Source organism: Lynx rufus, unplaced genomic scaffold, assembly GCF_022079265.1.
Source record: "Lynx rufus isolate CCGP_SWC_20201006 ecotype Redwood Valley unplaced genomic scaffold, mLynRuf1.p SCAF_2, whole genome shotgun sequence".
Taxonomy (NCBI): domain Eukaryota; kingdom Metazoa; phylum Chordata; class Mammalia; order Carnivora; family Felidae; genus Lynx; species Lynx rufus.
The window spans coordinates 142464939-142479721 of record NW_025814834.1 but is presented as its reverse complement, the minus strand read 5'-3'; the positions used below and the strand labels follow the sequence as shown (position 1 = coordinate 142479721).

General features: G+C 36.0%; 1 protein-coding gene across 1 annotated transcript in view; it reads right to left on the bottom strand.

Annotated features, from left to right (window-relative positions):
* ARHGAP29 (Rho GTPase activating protein 29) overlaps window positions 1-14783 on the bottom strand; it is a 60989-nt gene that overhangs the window by 24694 nt on the left and 21512 nt on the right. The window contains exons 3-11 of the mRNA XM_047082314.1: window positions 9718-9814; window positions 9293-9365; window positions 6405-6453; window positions 5393-5530; window positions 4447-4511; window positions 3676-3786; window positions 3503-3583; window positions 2683-2871; window positions 1575-1712 (exon numbers count right to left, since the gene is read on the bottom strand). Of these exons, the coding sequence (XP_046938270.1) occupies window positions 1575-1712; window positions 2683-2871; window positions 3503-3583; window positions 3676-3786; window positions 4447-4511; window positions 5393-5530; window positions 6405-6453; window positions 9293-9365; window positions 9718-9814 (941 nt within the window). The remainder of the gene's footprint in view (window positions 1-1574; window positions 1713-2682; window positions 2872-3502; window positions 3584-3675; window positions 3787-4446; window positions 4512-5392; window positions 5531-6404; window positions 6454-9292; window positions 9366-9717; window positions 9815-14783) is intronic.

The following is a 14783-nucleotide window of genomic DNA, read 5'->3' as shown; positions in this document are numbered from 1 at the left end:
CCCCACGGGTATAATTTTAATACATCTATATGCAAAAAAATACACCTCGATCTATACTTCATGCCTTATATAAAAATTAAGTCAAAACAGATCATATATCAATGTCGAACTATAAAATTTTTAGGAGAAAACATAGAAGTTTTTGTGACCTTTAGTTGGGTGAAACACTCTTAGATATAATGCCAAAAGCATGACCCATAAAAGAAATTCCTAAGTTAGACTCCATCAAAATTAAAACCCTTTGTTCCCTGAAAGAAACTGATATATGAATAAAGTTTCAGACTGGAAGACAAAATATGCAAACTCAACAATAAGAAAACAAACTCAAGTTTTAAAAACTGGCAAAATAGAGATTGCAAATAAGTCCTTGAAAAGATGCTCAGTATCATTAGTCATTCCAGAAATACAAATTAAAACAACTACCACTACACACGTATTAGAACAGTTAAGATATAAAAACAACAACTGACAAGTGTTGTGAAGGATGCAGAACTACCGGAACTCTCGTATATTACTGGTTAGAATGAAAAACGTTATGGTCATTCTGGAAAACAATTTGGCAATTTCTTGTAACGTTAAACAGACATTTACCATACCATCCAGTAATCTCGCTCCTAGGTACTTACCCTAGAAATATGAAAACTTATGTTCACACAAAAACCTGTAAACAAATATTCATAGCAGCTCTATATTCACAATCACCCAAAACTCGAAACAACACAAATGTCCAACTGATAAATGCATAAACACTGTGGTACACTCATGTAACGGAATACTATTCAGCAATAAAAAGAAATGAACTATTGATCCATGCATAGCACTGCTGAATCTCAAAGACATTATGCTGAGGAAAAGAAGCCAGTCTCCAAGTTACATGCTATAGGATTCCATTTATATGACACTCTGGAAAAGACCCACCTATAAACACAGAGCACAGGTCAATATTTGCCAGGGGTCAGGGTTGGGTAGACAGTCTGACTACAAAGGGGCATCATGAGCCAAATTTTTTGGAGTGATGGAATTGTTCTGAATCCTGATTGTGATGGTGGTGGTTACACAAATTTATACATGGGTTACAGCTTGTGAAATGTATACCCAAAAAAGGTATTTTGTATATAAACTTTTAATAAAAGTCATTTTAAAGAGGCAAATGAAAATATTTGAGGGAAGGATACTTTTTTCCCAAATAAATCACTGGGTTCAATTTTAATATTTAGTTTATGCAAATTTTGAAGAATAGATCTTATAGTACTGATAGAAGTTTCAATGGTCAAATCCATTTTGTCAACCAAGTTAAGAAAGACAGTGGCTTAGAGGCATGTTCAAACTCTCACACTTTAATTTTAATTGGACAAATCATCAATCCATGTGGTGGCTGTCCAGATAAAAAATGTAACTCAAATCATATACTGCTATGAAAAACTGAAAGTCAATTTTCAAACTCTAAATGTTTCATTAATCTCAGAAATTAAATCCCTTAAGAATCATGACCCATCAAGCATCGCACTCCCTTCTGCAGATATTTACTCTTTTTTGCCCCTGGCCTTCAAAATACTGAAAGAAAAAAAACTTACAGCTTTAAGGGTAAGATCACACTGAAAAACAAGTTTCTGGAGTTGTGTTAAAATTTCTCTTTTGGTATTTTCTAGATCATTTCGTCTCTCTTCAACATTTGTCACACAAACTTTGTAGAGTTCATTTGCTTCTTCTACCTTCAGGAATATCACAGAAAAAAAAAAAAACACTGACCACTAGAATTTACATTTTAAAACAAATACATATATAATAAAACTCAATTTAAATAATTGAAAAATCTTTTTATACAAAAATTATGAAACAATCTGTTTCAAAGAGAATATTTCTAAAGATAACAATCTGTTCTGGTCAGTGATTCATGGGCACCTGACTTTAACGGACAGTCAAGTAGGACTTACAATTAGTATACTATGTACGAAATACATGTGTACTTCTATTTAACAGCCTTTTCTATTTACAGTCACCATTTTCTTTATAATCTTCTTATAAACAATATGAAGTTCCAGCCTAGCTTTGCTATCAGGTACTGGAATCAGTATACATATACACACAGTTGCCTAAAAGTTGAACTTCCTGAATAATCAAGTCAAAATATTAAACTACTGCTTTCTCTAAGATACTTTTTCATAAATAGGGGCGCCTGGGTGGCGCAGTCGGTTAAGCGTCCGACTTCAGCCAGGTCACGATCTCGCGGTCCGTGAGTTCGAGCCCCGCGTCAGGCTCTGGGCTGATGGCTCAGAGCCTGGAGCCTGTTTCCGATTCTGTGTCTCCCTCTCTCTCATTGCCCCTCCCCCGTTCATGCTCTGTCTCTCTGTGTCCCAAAAATAAAATAAAACGTTGAAAAAAAAAATTAAAAAAAAAAAAAAAAAGATACTTTTTCATAAACAAACCCAAAGATTTAGAAGGTAGGCAAAAACCTCTTAGCATACTGATTCTCAGCGTGTGGATCCCACCACCAGCAGCAGCAGCATCACCTGGGGACCTGTTGGAAGTGGAAGTTGCCTGGGGCCAATCCTAGAGCTACTCAATCAGAAACTCTGGATGGGGGGAGGAGGGGGCAGTAGCCTGTTTTAACAAGCCTTCCAGGCAATCCTGAGCCTTAGCAGATTATTGCTAATTCAACTTGCAAACAAAAAAGATGATTACTTTTTGAAGAGCCTCCTCTTCCAACCTTCGCTTTTTTTCTAGCTGCTTGTTGAGATTTTTGACTACTCCACCACTTGAGCACAGATGCTCCTCTTCTGCACGAAACATGGAAGATTTTGCTTTTTCGTACTCATCCTGACGTTGCATGCATAACAGTTTTGCCTTTTTAAGAGCAGTCTCTGTTTCAAGCTACACAGAAAAAAAAAAGACTATTAAATGCAGAATAAGAAACCCTAATGTATAAGCTTCTTTAGCATATTCAACAAGCTAATTAAGACAGCATTTTAGAAAAACTACAGAGTAAGATGCATCTTCTACGGTAGATGCTTATATACTGCAGATGATTTTAGATATTCACAAATAGGTAGATGAAACTCCATCATAACTTATTTTTTTGTTTTTGTTTTTTAAATTTACATCCAAATTAGTTAGCATATAGTGCAACAATGATTTCAGGAGTGGATTCCTTAGTGCCCCTTACCCATTTAGCCCATCCCCCCTCCCACAACCCCTCCAGTAACCCTCAGTTTGTTCTCCATATTTATGAGTCTCTTCTGTTTTGTCCCCCTCCCTGTTTTTCTATTATTTTTGTTTCCCTTCCCTTATGTTCATCTGTTTTGTCTCTTAAAGTCTTCATATGAGTGAAGTCATATGATTTTTGTCTTTCTCTAATTTCACTTAGCATAATACCCTCCAGTTCCATCCACGTAGCTGCAAATGGCAAGATTTCATTCTTTTCAATTGCCGAGTAATACTCCATTGTATATATATACCACATCTTCTTTATCCATTCTAGATGAAACTCCATTATAATACTAACCATTTTATTTTGTTCCTGTTTCCAAAGTTCTTTTATTTCTTTCCTTTGTTTTTCCATTTCATTTTTCCTCCCAAGTAGAGGCTGTCAAGAGCATTTTAAAAAAAGGAAAAAAAGCTGTTATCTAAAGGTATGCTGTTGTTAAAGAAATGTGTATTACACATATACATTTTTACCTGCACAAATTTGTTGGCTTGGAGTGCTGCGATTGTTTGTTGCAAAAGGTGACTGTTTTTGATATCACTAAGAAGAGCACTGGTAAATAGAGACTGCAATGGCATAAACTCCTAGAATTCAAAATTGAAAAGTAAATGTTCCAATAGAAATAGCACTAAAGTTCTAGATCTCCCATTACTCTTCTTCAGAAGGAGAAATTTTAAGTTTAGACTTTTTTTGCAGAAAAACTAGTCATAAATACGACTATATGAAAAAAATACTGAAGAATATTAATTATAAAACTAGGTAGCAAAACTAGTGGCTAACAAGACAATCAATATTTGCATAAAATTGTGAATTTCCTCATTTTTTTCCATAATGGGTATCCATGTAAGTTTAAAAGGATTTTAAGTCTAGGGGTGCCTGGGTGGCTCAGTCAGTTTAGTGTCCAACTTCGGCTCAGGTCATGATCTCATGGTTCATGAGTTCAAGCCCCGCATCAGGCTCTGTGCTGACAGCTCAGAGCCTGGATCCCACTTCGATTCTGTGACTCACTCTTTCTCTGCCCACACCTGCCGCCCCCCAGCCCCCCCCAGCCTGTGCTCTATCTCTGTCTCTCAAAATTAAATAAATGTTAAAAAATTTTTTTTTTTAAATAAAAGGATTTTAAGTTGAGCATTTCATTTCTTTCCTATATTAACTACACAATTTTCCGATTTTGAGAGGCACTATCAGTAGCTCATCTGGGTAACCTCTTGGTACAAAACACTAGGAGTTCACTGAACACTTACCTGCATTCCAATGTTACTTCTAGTTGCCTCTGCCAACTTGACAATATTTCTAGTGGACTCCAATTCTGAAAAGGTCAAAGAAAGTATCAGAAGGTAAATTAACTTATTTTTCCCTTCTATACTCTAAAATTATTTGTAATTCCCAATTTAAAGAGTGAGCACACATAGTAGTCTGCATCATATGATACTGTGACTCTTAACCAGAAATGCTCATGAAACCCACTAGGAAACTTTCAAAATATAGTTGCTTGGCCTCAATTCTTAGGAGATGTGACCTAGGCCTGTGTATTGCCCTTTTATAAGGCTATTCAGGTGATTCTGATGGGCATTCCCTATAAAGGGCAAATAATGTGGTAGAAAGAGCACAGGCTTTGGGTAAATCCCATATTCTTCCAGTTACTTATATAATCCTAGATAAATAGGCTATCTGACCTTAGGCAAATCACCTGTCTTGTTTGCCTGAGCTGTAAAATGGGAAGAATTCTTTTCTTGCCTTCTTTCCAGGGTTTTGGTAAGGATTAAATGAAGTACAGGATGTGAAAGTATTTTGTCAACTGAAAACACTGGGGAAAAAACCTAACTATTAAGATGTTTCCATCGCCTGTGCTCATACACCTATAGTTGCTTTTATTTCTTTTAACCATATTATCTGATTGCAATTCTTTTCACCCACTGAAGTATGACTTCCTTAAAGCCAAAGACAGTATACTATTTGTCTTTGTGTTCCCAGATCGAGTGGTTGGCCCACAGTAAAGTTCAGTAAGTACATTTATTGTAAGAAAAGTCTTTCCTATTTCAAGAAGAGAAAATGGACAATGATTTTATTCACTACAATGAAACAGCTACTAATTTGGAATCGTATTAGTCATCGTCTGTAGAAAATGAATTGTGAACAATTTAGTTCTTACACTCCAAAGTTAATCAGATGCCCTAAAGAGCAACTCACCCAAGTTAAGCTTCTTCTCAACCCATGAAACTATGTTCTTGGTATATTTTGACCACGTTTTAGCATAAGACAAAGCCAATTCTACAGAATCAGTGTTCTTTAATAGCACGCTGTCTAGCTCTATGGGAGAAAAATTTCCTGAAAATAAAAATACCAAGTATATATTAAATATCAGCACATAACTCTAAACAAAGAAGCATTCAAATCCTAAGATGTTCTTCAATGAAAACTGTTTTAAAAAATTTCAAGTGGCAAATTTAGACATAAAGGTCACAGTTCAAATTTAAAATGGTTTTAAATTATAATGTATGTTTTATTCTTTTTTTTTTTTTTTTAACTTTTTTTTTTTCAACGTTTATTTATTTTTGGGACAGAGAGAGACAGAGCATGAACGGGGGAGGGGCAATGAGAGAGAGGGAGACACAGAATCGGAAACGGGCTCCAGGCTCTGAGCCATCAGCCCAGAGCCCGACGCGGGGCTCGAACTCACGGACCGCAAGATCGTGACCTGGCTGAAGTCGGACGCTTAACCGACTGCGCCACCCAGGCGCCCCTGTTTTATTCTTAATATATATTCCTATTATTCATCAAGTTACAAGCCCTATAGAATTTTTTTAAGTTTATTTATTTATTTTGAGAGAGTGAGAGAGAGCGGGGGGTGGGGGCAGAGAGACAGGGACAGAGAGAGACTCCTAAGCAACTCCACACTGTCAGTGCAGAGCCAGATGAGGGGCTCAAATCTGAGATTGTGACCTGAACCAAAGTCGGACGCTTAACCAACTAAGCCACCCAGGGGCCCCAAGCCCTTTAGAATTCTTGACCAGTCTCTCCATTATCTATCTACTGTAGCAGGTTTTTTTCCCTTAAGTATTTATGTAAAGTTTGACACATCAGTTTGTGTTAAAAATGAACACTTTAGGTTACCAAGCAAGACATTAAGTAATCCAAAAACACTTATGAAAAGTAATCGCAAAAAAAATTTGACCAAGATTTTAAGTACCTCAAGCATTACCTTTTTCATTAGATGAGTCCACCGATTCCACAGAAACATTTTCAAAAGACTTACAACATGGAAGAAAACAAACTTAAGATTAGAGCAGAAGCTAACAGATTTTTGCTTCAGAAACTTTTCATTCTGATTTGTTATGTGACATAATTCCTGTTAAAGAATGTCAAGTATTTAGAACTCAAAGGGCTTAAGAAATCTGTTTAAATGCTATGACATCTTATAAGAATTGTATACCTATTTATAACTGCAGTTCTCAAGATCTAAGAATAAATAACCTCATTGTTTGCTAACAGCATTAATTAACATTAATAAATCCATTCAAAACATACAATTCTGCAAATTTTAAAAATATTAGTCAGGAAGTTATAGAAGCAATCTAAATATTTATATTGTCACTTAAACAGAACACAAAGACCTGCTTCTTCCAGCCATCTTTTACCATTTTATCATATAATAATAAGCATTTCTCTGAAGGTCTAGTGAACAGCTTAGTGCAGAATGTTCTATGATGATGGAAATGTTCTGTATCTGCACTGTACAATAAGGTAGATACTAGTTACATGTGGTCATTTGAGCAAATGAAAGTGGCTAATGTAAATCAGAAGTATATTTTTAATTTTACTTAATTTAAATTTAAAGAGTTACATATGGCAAGTGGCTACCTTACTGGACAGTGTAGGAAAACATATCTACCAAAATTGTGAGATCTTAAACAAATTTGATCTCTTTGGTTGGGCAATACAGACCATGCAGGGATTCAATGCAAAAGGGATTAAAGAGACTGGGTTTGAAGTCCAGCACTCACTTAGTAGCTGTAGGACACCGGGCTCAATATTTAAGCTCACGTAACTTTGGTTTGCCCTCTGTAAAATGGGGATAAGAACACTACTTCCCTAAGGCCACTTTAAGGATTAAGATGGTGGAGGCTGAGCACAGTGCATAGTACATAATAAACAGCATTAAGTAAATGGCAACTAGTATTTAAAGATATTTTTCAAAACTCTTCACCAAAGTAACTTTACGATTAGAATTCTATCATCATGGACCTTTAAAGCTCAATCTCGGTTTAATTAAAAACTGCAAAAAGGAAAACAAGGTGCAAAAGAAAAAAGGAAAAAGTATTTTCCTATTAAGAATTATTATAATAAGTGTGCACAATAGAGGCACAAAAACAAGAAATACGAGTCACACCAAAAATTTTAATTGTCCAGAGCTGTCACACTGATATAATGTTATTATATCTTCTGAATTAGTAGTTATGTTTAAAAGATAAAATTAAAGGAAAATTATAAATGATAGCAAAATAATTAAAGATCACTAGTGTGATATGGTTTATACATTACCCTCCCTGACTAATCAATGGATGACTTCAGAAATAAGCATTATTGTTTTCTCAGTGTTATTGTACATATAACAAATACTTCAATTAGTCGTTCATATTTTGTATCGTTTTAAGATCTGCAGTTTTTATACTACTTTGATATAATACAAATACTTGGCACAGTTCCAAGTATTTGCTGAAATCTTTTTGGATTTGAACATTCTTAACAAGAAATGATCAACATATATCCTTATTGCAGTTTTTTAAAAATGATTATTTATTTATTTATTTATTTATTTATTTATTTATTTATTTATTTATTTATTTTGAGAGCAAGTGAGGGAGGGGCAGAGAGAGGGAGGGAGAAGACAGAATCTCAAGCAGTCTCCCAGTTGTCAACCCAGAGCCTGACACAGGGCTCAAATCCCATAACCATGAGATCAGGACCTGAACTCAAATCAAGAGTTGACGCTTAACTGAGCCACCCAGTGCCCCCTTATCACAGTTTTGAAAAATAGCTTCTTGCATTTAGAGAACAATTTTTAGTCAAACAAAAATATTACTATTATAAATCTTTAAAGCAATATTCTACAAATATTCTTCATGTTCTATTATTCCACAGCAATTTTCTTCAAATTGGGAACCAGAACTGGATTCCTCTGACATAATACTCTTAGGCAGAATTAAGACCTTCAGGTCTACTAATAAGTGTTTCATGGTAACAAACTATAGGCTGTGTAAAAAGATTAACACCCTCTCTACTTCTTGCATTATTTTTCTGTTTCCACCAATCTTTAAGATCTGTGACAATGTCAGGAAGAAAAAATGGTTAAGAATTACTTACTAAAATTTTGGACCGTATGACATATAGATTCATTACATAAAACACCATAAAACTATCAGAGATAGTCTTTTAAAATGATAGCTCCACTTAGAAAGTATAATTAAATTTTTGCTCCAGAAACTGACCATAATTATATTTGACAAAAGTTTTTTAGGGGCGCCTAGGTGGCTCAGTCGGTTGAGCGTCCGACTTCGGCTCAGGTCATGATCTCGTGGTCCGTGAGTTCCAGCCCCGCGTCGGGCTCTGTGCTGACAGCTCAGAGCCTGGAGCCTGTTTCAGATTCTGTGTCTCCCTCTCTCTGACCCTCCCCCATTCATGCTCTGTCTCTCTCTGTCTCAAAAATAAACGTTAAAAAAAAAAAATTTTTTTTTTTAATTTTTTTAATGTTTATTTTTGACAGAGAGACAGAGCATGAGGAAGGGAGGGGCAGAGAGAGGGGGAGACACAGAATCGGAAGCAGGCTCCAGGCTCTGAGCTGTCAGCACAGAGCCGGATGCGGGGCTCGAACTCACAGACTGCGAGATCATGACCTGAGCTGAAGTCGGACACTCAACCAACTCAGCCACCCAGGTGACCCTACCATAATTATATTTAAAATGAACTGATCTGTTTTTCTTGCTCAACTCAAAAACTATCAAAGACTACTGCTGAGATTAAAATCAGGAAATTACTGAAATATTATGTTAAAAATATTAAACTCTCTGCTTTCACACAAACCTGGCTTACCTTGCTTTCCCGAGAAACAGGCAGCCGCAATAATGAATCATTGCCTACATCTCCCATAAGGAAGTTTGTCAGGCTATCCAGGGAAGTAAGAATAAGAAACAGAAATAAAAAGACAAGTCATTACATTGCTCTGTCACAGGCTTTACATTCAACATGTAATCTAGAATAAATTTTTTTTTAAGTAAGAACCTTAGAAATAAACTCCTAGGAACTTATTCACATAGTCACTTGCAAATGGATGTTGCTTCTGAACAGCTCTAAAGACACTGGCAAATACAGTAATAAAACAATAATGAATATAGCTTTTCCAGTATTGTGATAATATTTTATATTGGTTAATATTTACTTTCCAAGTCTCTACTGAATTATGTGACATATTCTGAGATACCCAGGCCCAAATTCTTTAAATGACAGTCTCTACTTACATATTCCCAAAGGTAAAGGCCAAGGTTTCAATGGAAGAAAATACTTCTTTGAAGAGATCGTTTTTATTTTCTTCATTAACTTCTGTGAAGTTCACAGCTATGGGGAAAGGTTGGTTACAATAAATGAGAGAGAAAACATTTTATTTTTTAATTATTTTTTTAATGTTTATTTTTGAGAGAGAAAGAGAGCACACGTGAGCATGTACATGATCAGGAAGGGGCAGAAAGAGAGGAGGAGAGACAGAATCCCAAGCAGGCTCCGCGCTGCCAGCCTGGAGCCTGACACAGGGCTCAAACTCACTAACTGTGAGATCATGACCTGAGCCAAAATGAAGAGTTGGATGCTTAACTGACTGAGCCATCCATGTGCCCTGAGGGAGAAAACATTTTAAACTAGATTCACACAAAGTCATTTAATCTCTTAAAAATTCACCATTACTTCTAGAAGCACTAGAAGATTTGGGAACTGAGAAGCCTAATACACAAAATGAATATGATGTTCAAGTTCTTCGTTAAAAAAAATCATACAAAAGAATCAGCTTGCATAAAAGTAGCTGGCATTCCAAACTTCCTACTCCATGCATTACATAATTTTTTTTTTTAATTTTTTTTTTTCAACGTTTATTCATTTTTGGGACAGAGAGAGACAGAGCATGAACGGGGGAGGGGCAGAGAGAGAGGGAGACACAGAATTGGAAACAGGCTCCAGGCTCCGAGCCATCAGCCCAGAGCCCGACGCGGGGCTCGAACTCACGGACCGCGAGATCGTGACCTGGCTGAAGTCGGACGCTTAACCGACTGCGCCACCCAGGCGCCCCCATGCATTACATAATTTGACACATCTAAAAAGTGATGCAATGTGAAATCAATCCATCTTGAAGTCACAGAGTCCATATTACATCAGACCTCTCATTAAGACCATCCTATTTTCTCTATGTTTATTGCTTTACGGCATTTAAAAAAATAGATAAATGCACTGTGGGCCCACTTTAGTCAAATGAACTATATTTTTCACTAAGAATTACCACTAATTGACACCATATATACATTTGACACAGCATAAATCCTACATACAAAGCATATCACATAAACACCCAATGCTTTAGAAAATTTAAATTCCTAGTTATTTATAGCTTTATTTCTTTCAGGCTCTTGGGCTCTGAGGTTCAGGCTAATTTGATATATATAGCTGTCTCTTGTTTGCCAAAGAGACAGTCCAACCATTTTGCATTTTGTGAAAAGCAAATTGTGAAACATAACTGAAAAAGGTTTCTTATTATAACTTCTCTAGGCACCTTTGTTAAAAGCCCAGATATAATTTACCAAGACAAAATCTGAAGGTGGAATTGGCAATTTTTTTTAAAGTAACCCCTTCTACTTAAGTTGAGTTTAATGAGCAACTGGCTCCCTGTGTCCCGTCCTCCCTAGGATCCTAGCCAGTAAAGGAAAGGTAAAGACACCAAGTGAAGAGGAAGCCATCCTTTGCTTAAAACAAGATGTTTTAAAGCTTGGCTGCACAATACAATCATTGCTTAAAACCAAAAATCTGGGTCCTACCGCCAAAAATTCAGATTTCAAAGGTCTGATGAAGCATTGGTATTTGTTCAAAAATCTAGGAAGTTTAAAAACCAAAAATCTGGTCCTACCACCAAAAATTCAGATTTCAAAGGTCTGATGGAGCATACGTATTTATTCAAAAGCTCTCCCAGGTGATTCTAATGTGCAACTGGGGTTGAAAATGCTTTCTGGAAAGCAAGAATTCCTAAGCAAGGATGAATGAAACCTCAAGCCTCTAAACCTCATGAAATTACAACCAAGCTTTTACATGGATAAGCTTCTGTAGACATGAGGGGCTCAGGTCTATATCTTTTATTAGACTCTTCTAAAGTATCCCCAATACAAACAAAAAGAAAAACTTAAGAACCACAATAAATAATTTAAAAACTATTTTTGGACTTCTGCTCTGGCCAAGATGGAAAATCAGGTTTATACTTCTGTCTGAAACAACTAGAAGAAACTCATACCAAATACATGAAACAAAAATTTTCAAGACATTGACTATCAGGCAACAAAGGACAAGTATCTTGACAGACAAGAAACATGGGAAACAAGAAACATGGAAAGCTCAACAAGAGCCCCAGCTTACTGCCTAACATCACACAAATTACATTTCCCAGCAAAGGAAACTACTATGGATAAAGGTCACTTTATAATAATGGAGTCAATTTATCAAGGACATAATTCTATACAGTTATGCCCCTGATAAACAACTCAAAATGCATGAAGCAAAACCTAGTAGAATTGCAAATAGACAAATTTATTTACAGTTACAGCCAGAGATTTCAATAGCCCTCTCTCAATAATTGACAGAACAGGTAGATGGAAAATCAGTAAGGATATGGAAGACTTCAACGATACTATCAGCCACCTCTCCTAGACAGACATCTATAGAACGTTCCATCCAGTAACAGCAGAACACATGTCTCTTCAAATACACACTAAATATTTGCCAAGATAGACTACATAATGGGCCATAAAACAAGTTAAAATGTGTTTAAAAGGATTCAAATCAGGCAAAAAATGTTCTGTGACTAGATGGAATTAAATTAGAAATAATGGAAAGATCTCTGGAAAATCCCAGATACCAGGAAACTAAATAACACACTTCTAAATAACCCATAGCTTGAAGAAGAAAAAAGGAAATTAGAAAATGTTTTGAACACAAGGAAGATGAAAACACAACATATCAAAATTGATGAAGAAGGGGTGGCGCCTAGGTGGCTCAGTAGGTTAAGCATCTGACTCTTGATTTTGGCTCAGATCATGATCTCATAGTTCATGGGATGGAGTTCAGCGTCAGGCACTGTGCTGAGAGTGTGGAATCTGCTTGGGATTCTCTCTGCCCTTCCCCCCATGCCTTTCTCAAGACAGACAGAAAGAAAAGAAAAGAAAGAAAGAAAAAGAAAGAAAAAGAAAGAAAAAGAAAAGAAAGAAAGAAAGAAAGAAAGAAAGAAAGAAAGAAAGAAAGAAGGAAAGAAAGTTTTAATGAAAGGCAGGCAGGTGTAGAAAGGAGGGTTTACAAAGGGGTACACATCATCTGAACTGTGACAGTTTCACAGGGTATGCATGTCAAAATTGATCAAATTGTGTCCTTTAAATACATGTACTTTATTGCATTATCAGTTATACCCTGCTTTAAACATCTCATTGGAAAGTAAACTTTATTATTTTTTTTATTTGGATTTTATATTGAGGTGTTTTTTTTTTGAAGGTTTCATTTTTTATTTTTTATTTATTTTTCAACATATGAAATTTATTGTCAAATTGGTTTCCATACAATACCCAGTGCTCATCCCAAAAGGTGCCTTCCTCAATACCCATCACCCACCCTCCCCTCCCTCCCACCCCCCATTAACCCTCAGTTTGTTCTCAGTTTTTAAGAGTCTCTTATGCTTTGGCTCTCTCCCACTCTAACCTCTTTTTTTTTTTCCCCTTGGAAAGTAAACTTTAAATAGTAACTTATAATGTATATTTAAAATAACTTATAACCAGCAAAAATGTAAAGCCTACTTATATTTCCTAACCTTAACCTGTTAGACTTTAAAGAAAAAAAAAATACCTTATAACACCACACCAAATTCTACAATTATTGTTTCTTTCCTAAATGGTTTTCATAGCACTAAACATGACTGGGAGATTTAAGAAGTAATTGTGAATAGTGAAAAGACACTTACTTGAACATCTTCTTTCTTTGCCTTCCTCCTTACTTGAATGAAATTACAACCATCCAATGAAAATTCCTATTATTGCCCTTGCCTCCAATTCAAAACAGCCCTATATTTCTAATATCCTTTCTCTTTTTTTTTTTTTTTTTCTTTTTCTTCTGCTCAGTGTTTCAAAGAAAAGTCTTTGGCTCCTTTCCAGTAATAAATCTTCCCACTCTCTCCTGCATTCTCCAAAACTCTGGGCCACCTTCCTCCATAGTTTTATTATCTCTCACTCAACTGACATTTTTTCTGGGGCGCCTGGGTGGCTCAGTCGGTTGAGCGTCTGACTTTGGCTCAGGTCATGAGTTTGAGCCCCACATTGGGCTCTGTGCTGACAGCTCAGGGCCTGGAGCCTGCTTTGAATTCTGTGTCTCCCTCTTTGCTCCTCCCCTGCTCACACTCTTGTCTATCAAAAATAAATAAAGATAAAAAAAAATTTAACTGACATTTTTTCTTATGCTACTAACATACTCAAATCTTTCCTATGTGAAAAAACTTTAATTTTACCATATTTCCTCTTAAACCTAACATCCAACTTAATATTTATTTATTTATTATTATTATTTTTTACTGCCAAACCTCTATAAATAGGTCATAACTAAATTCACCAGGATTTGGCTTTTCATCCAGTTTAATCGTTATCAGAGGCTGAAAAACTTTGTCTGTAAAGGGCTTGAGAGCAAATAGTTTAGACTTTTCAGACCATACGGTAGATTGTAACTATTCAACTTGGTCTAAAGGAGCCATACATAAATGAATGAGATATGGTGATATATAAATGAGTAAGAATGGCTGTGCTCTGGTAAGACTTTATTTACAAAAATAGGCAGGCCAGATTTGGCCCACCAGAAGTAGTTTGCTGAGCCTGGTTAAGAGGATGGGTCCCGAAGCCAGTCTGCCTAGGTTAAATCTAACTATGTCTCCTACTAAGTTAAGTAACACAACTGCTCTGTGCCTCAGTTTCCTTATTTATAAAATATGGATGATAGTATGTATTTTGAGAACTGTTACAAAAACTGAATGAACTCAGAACAGAGCCTGCTACACAGAAAATGCTCAATAAATGTTAGTTATTATTTTCACTCAAAACCACTTTGAACACTGGCAACAAAAACCTATTGGTCAAACTTGGAGGCCTTTTTTCTTCCAAGTTTTCATCCTACCTGACTACTCTGCAACTCTCAACAACTCTACCACCTAATTTGTGTGCAACCTTGGGCAAACCTCTCTATGTCCCAGCTTCCTTATCTGCAAAGTAAGAGTTGACAGAACAATATAGTATTGACCTGAAAAATTTGC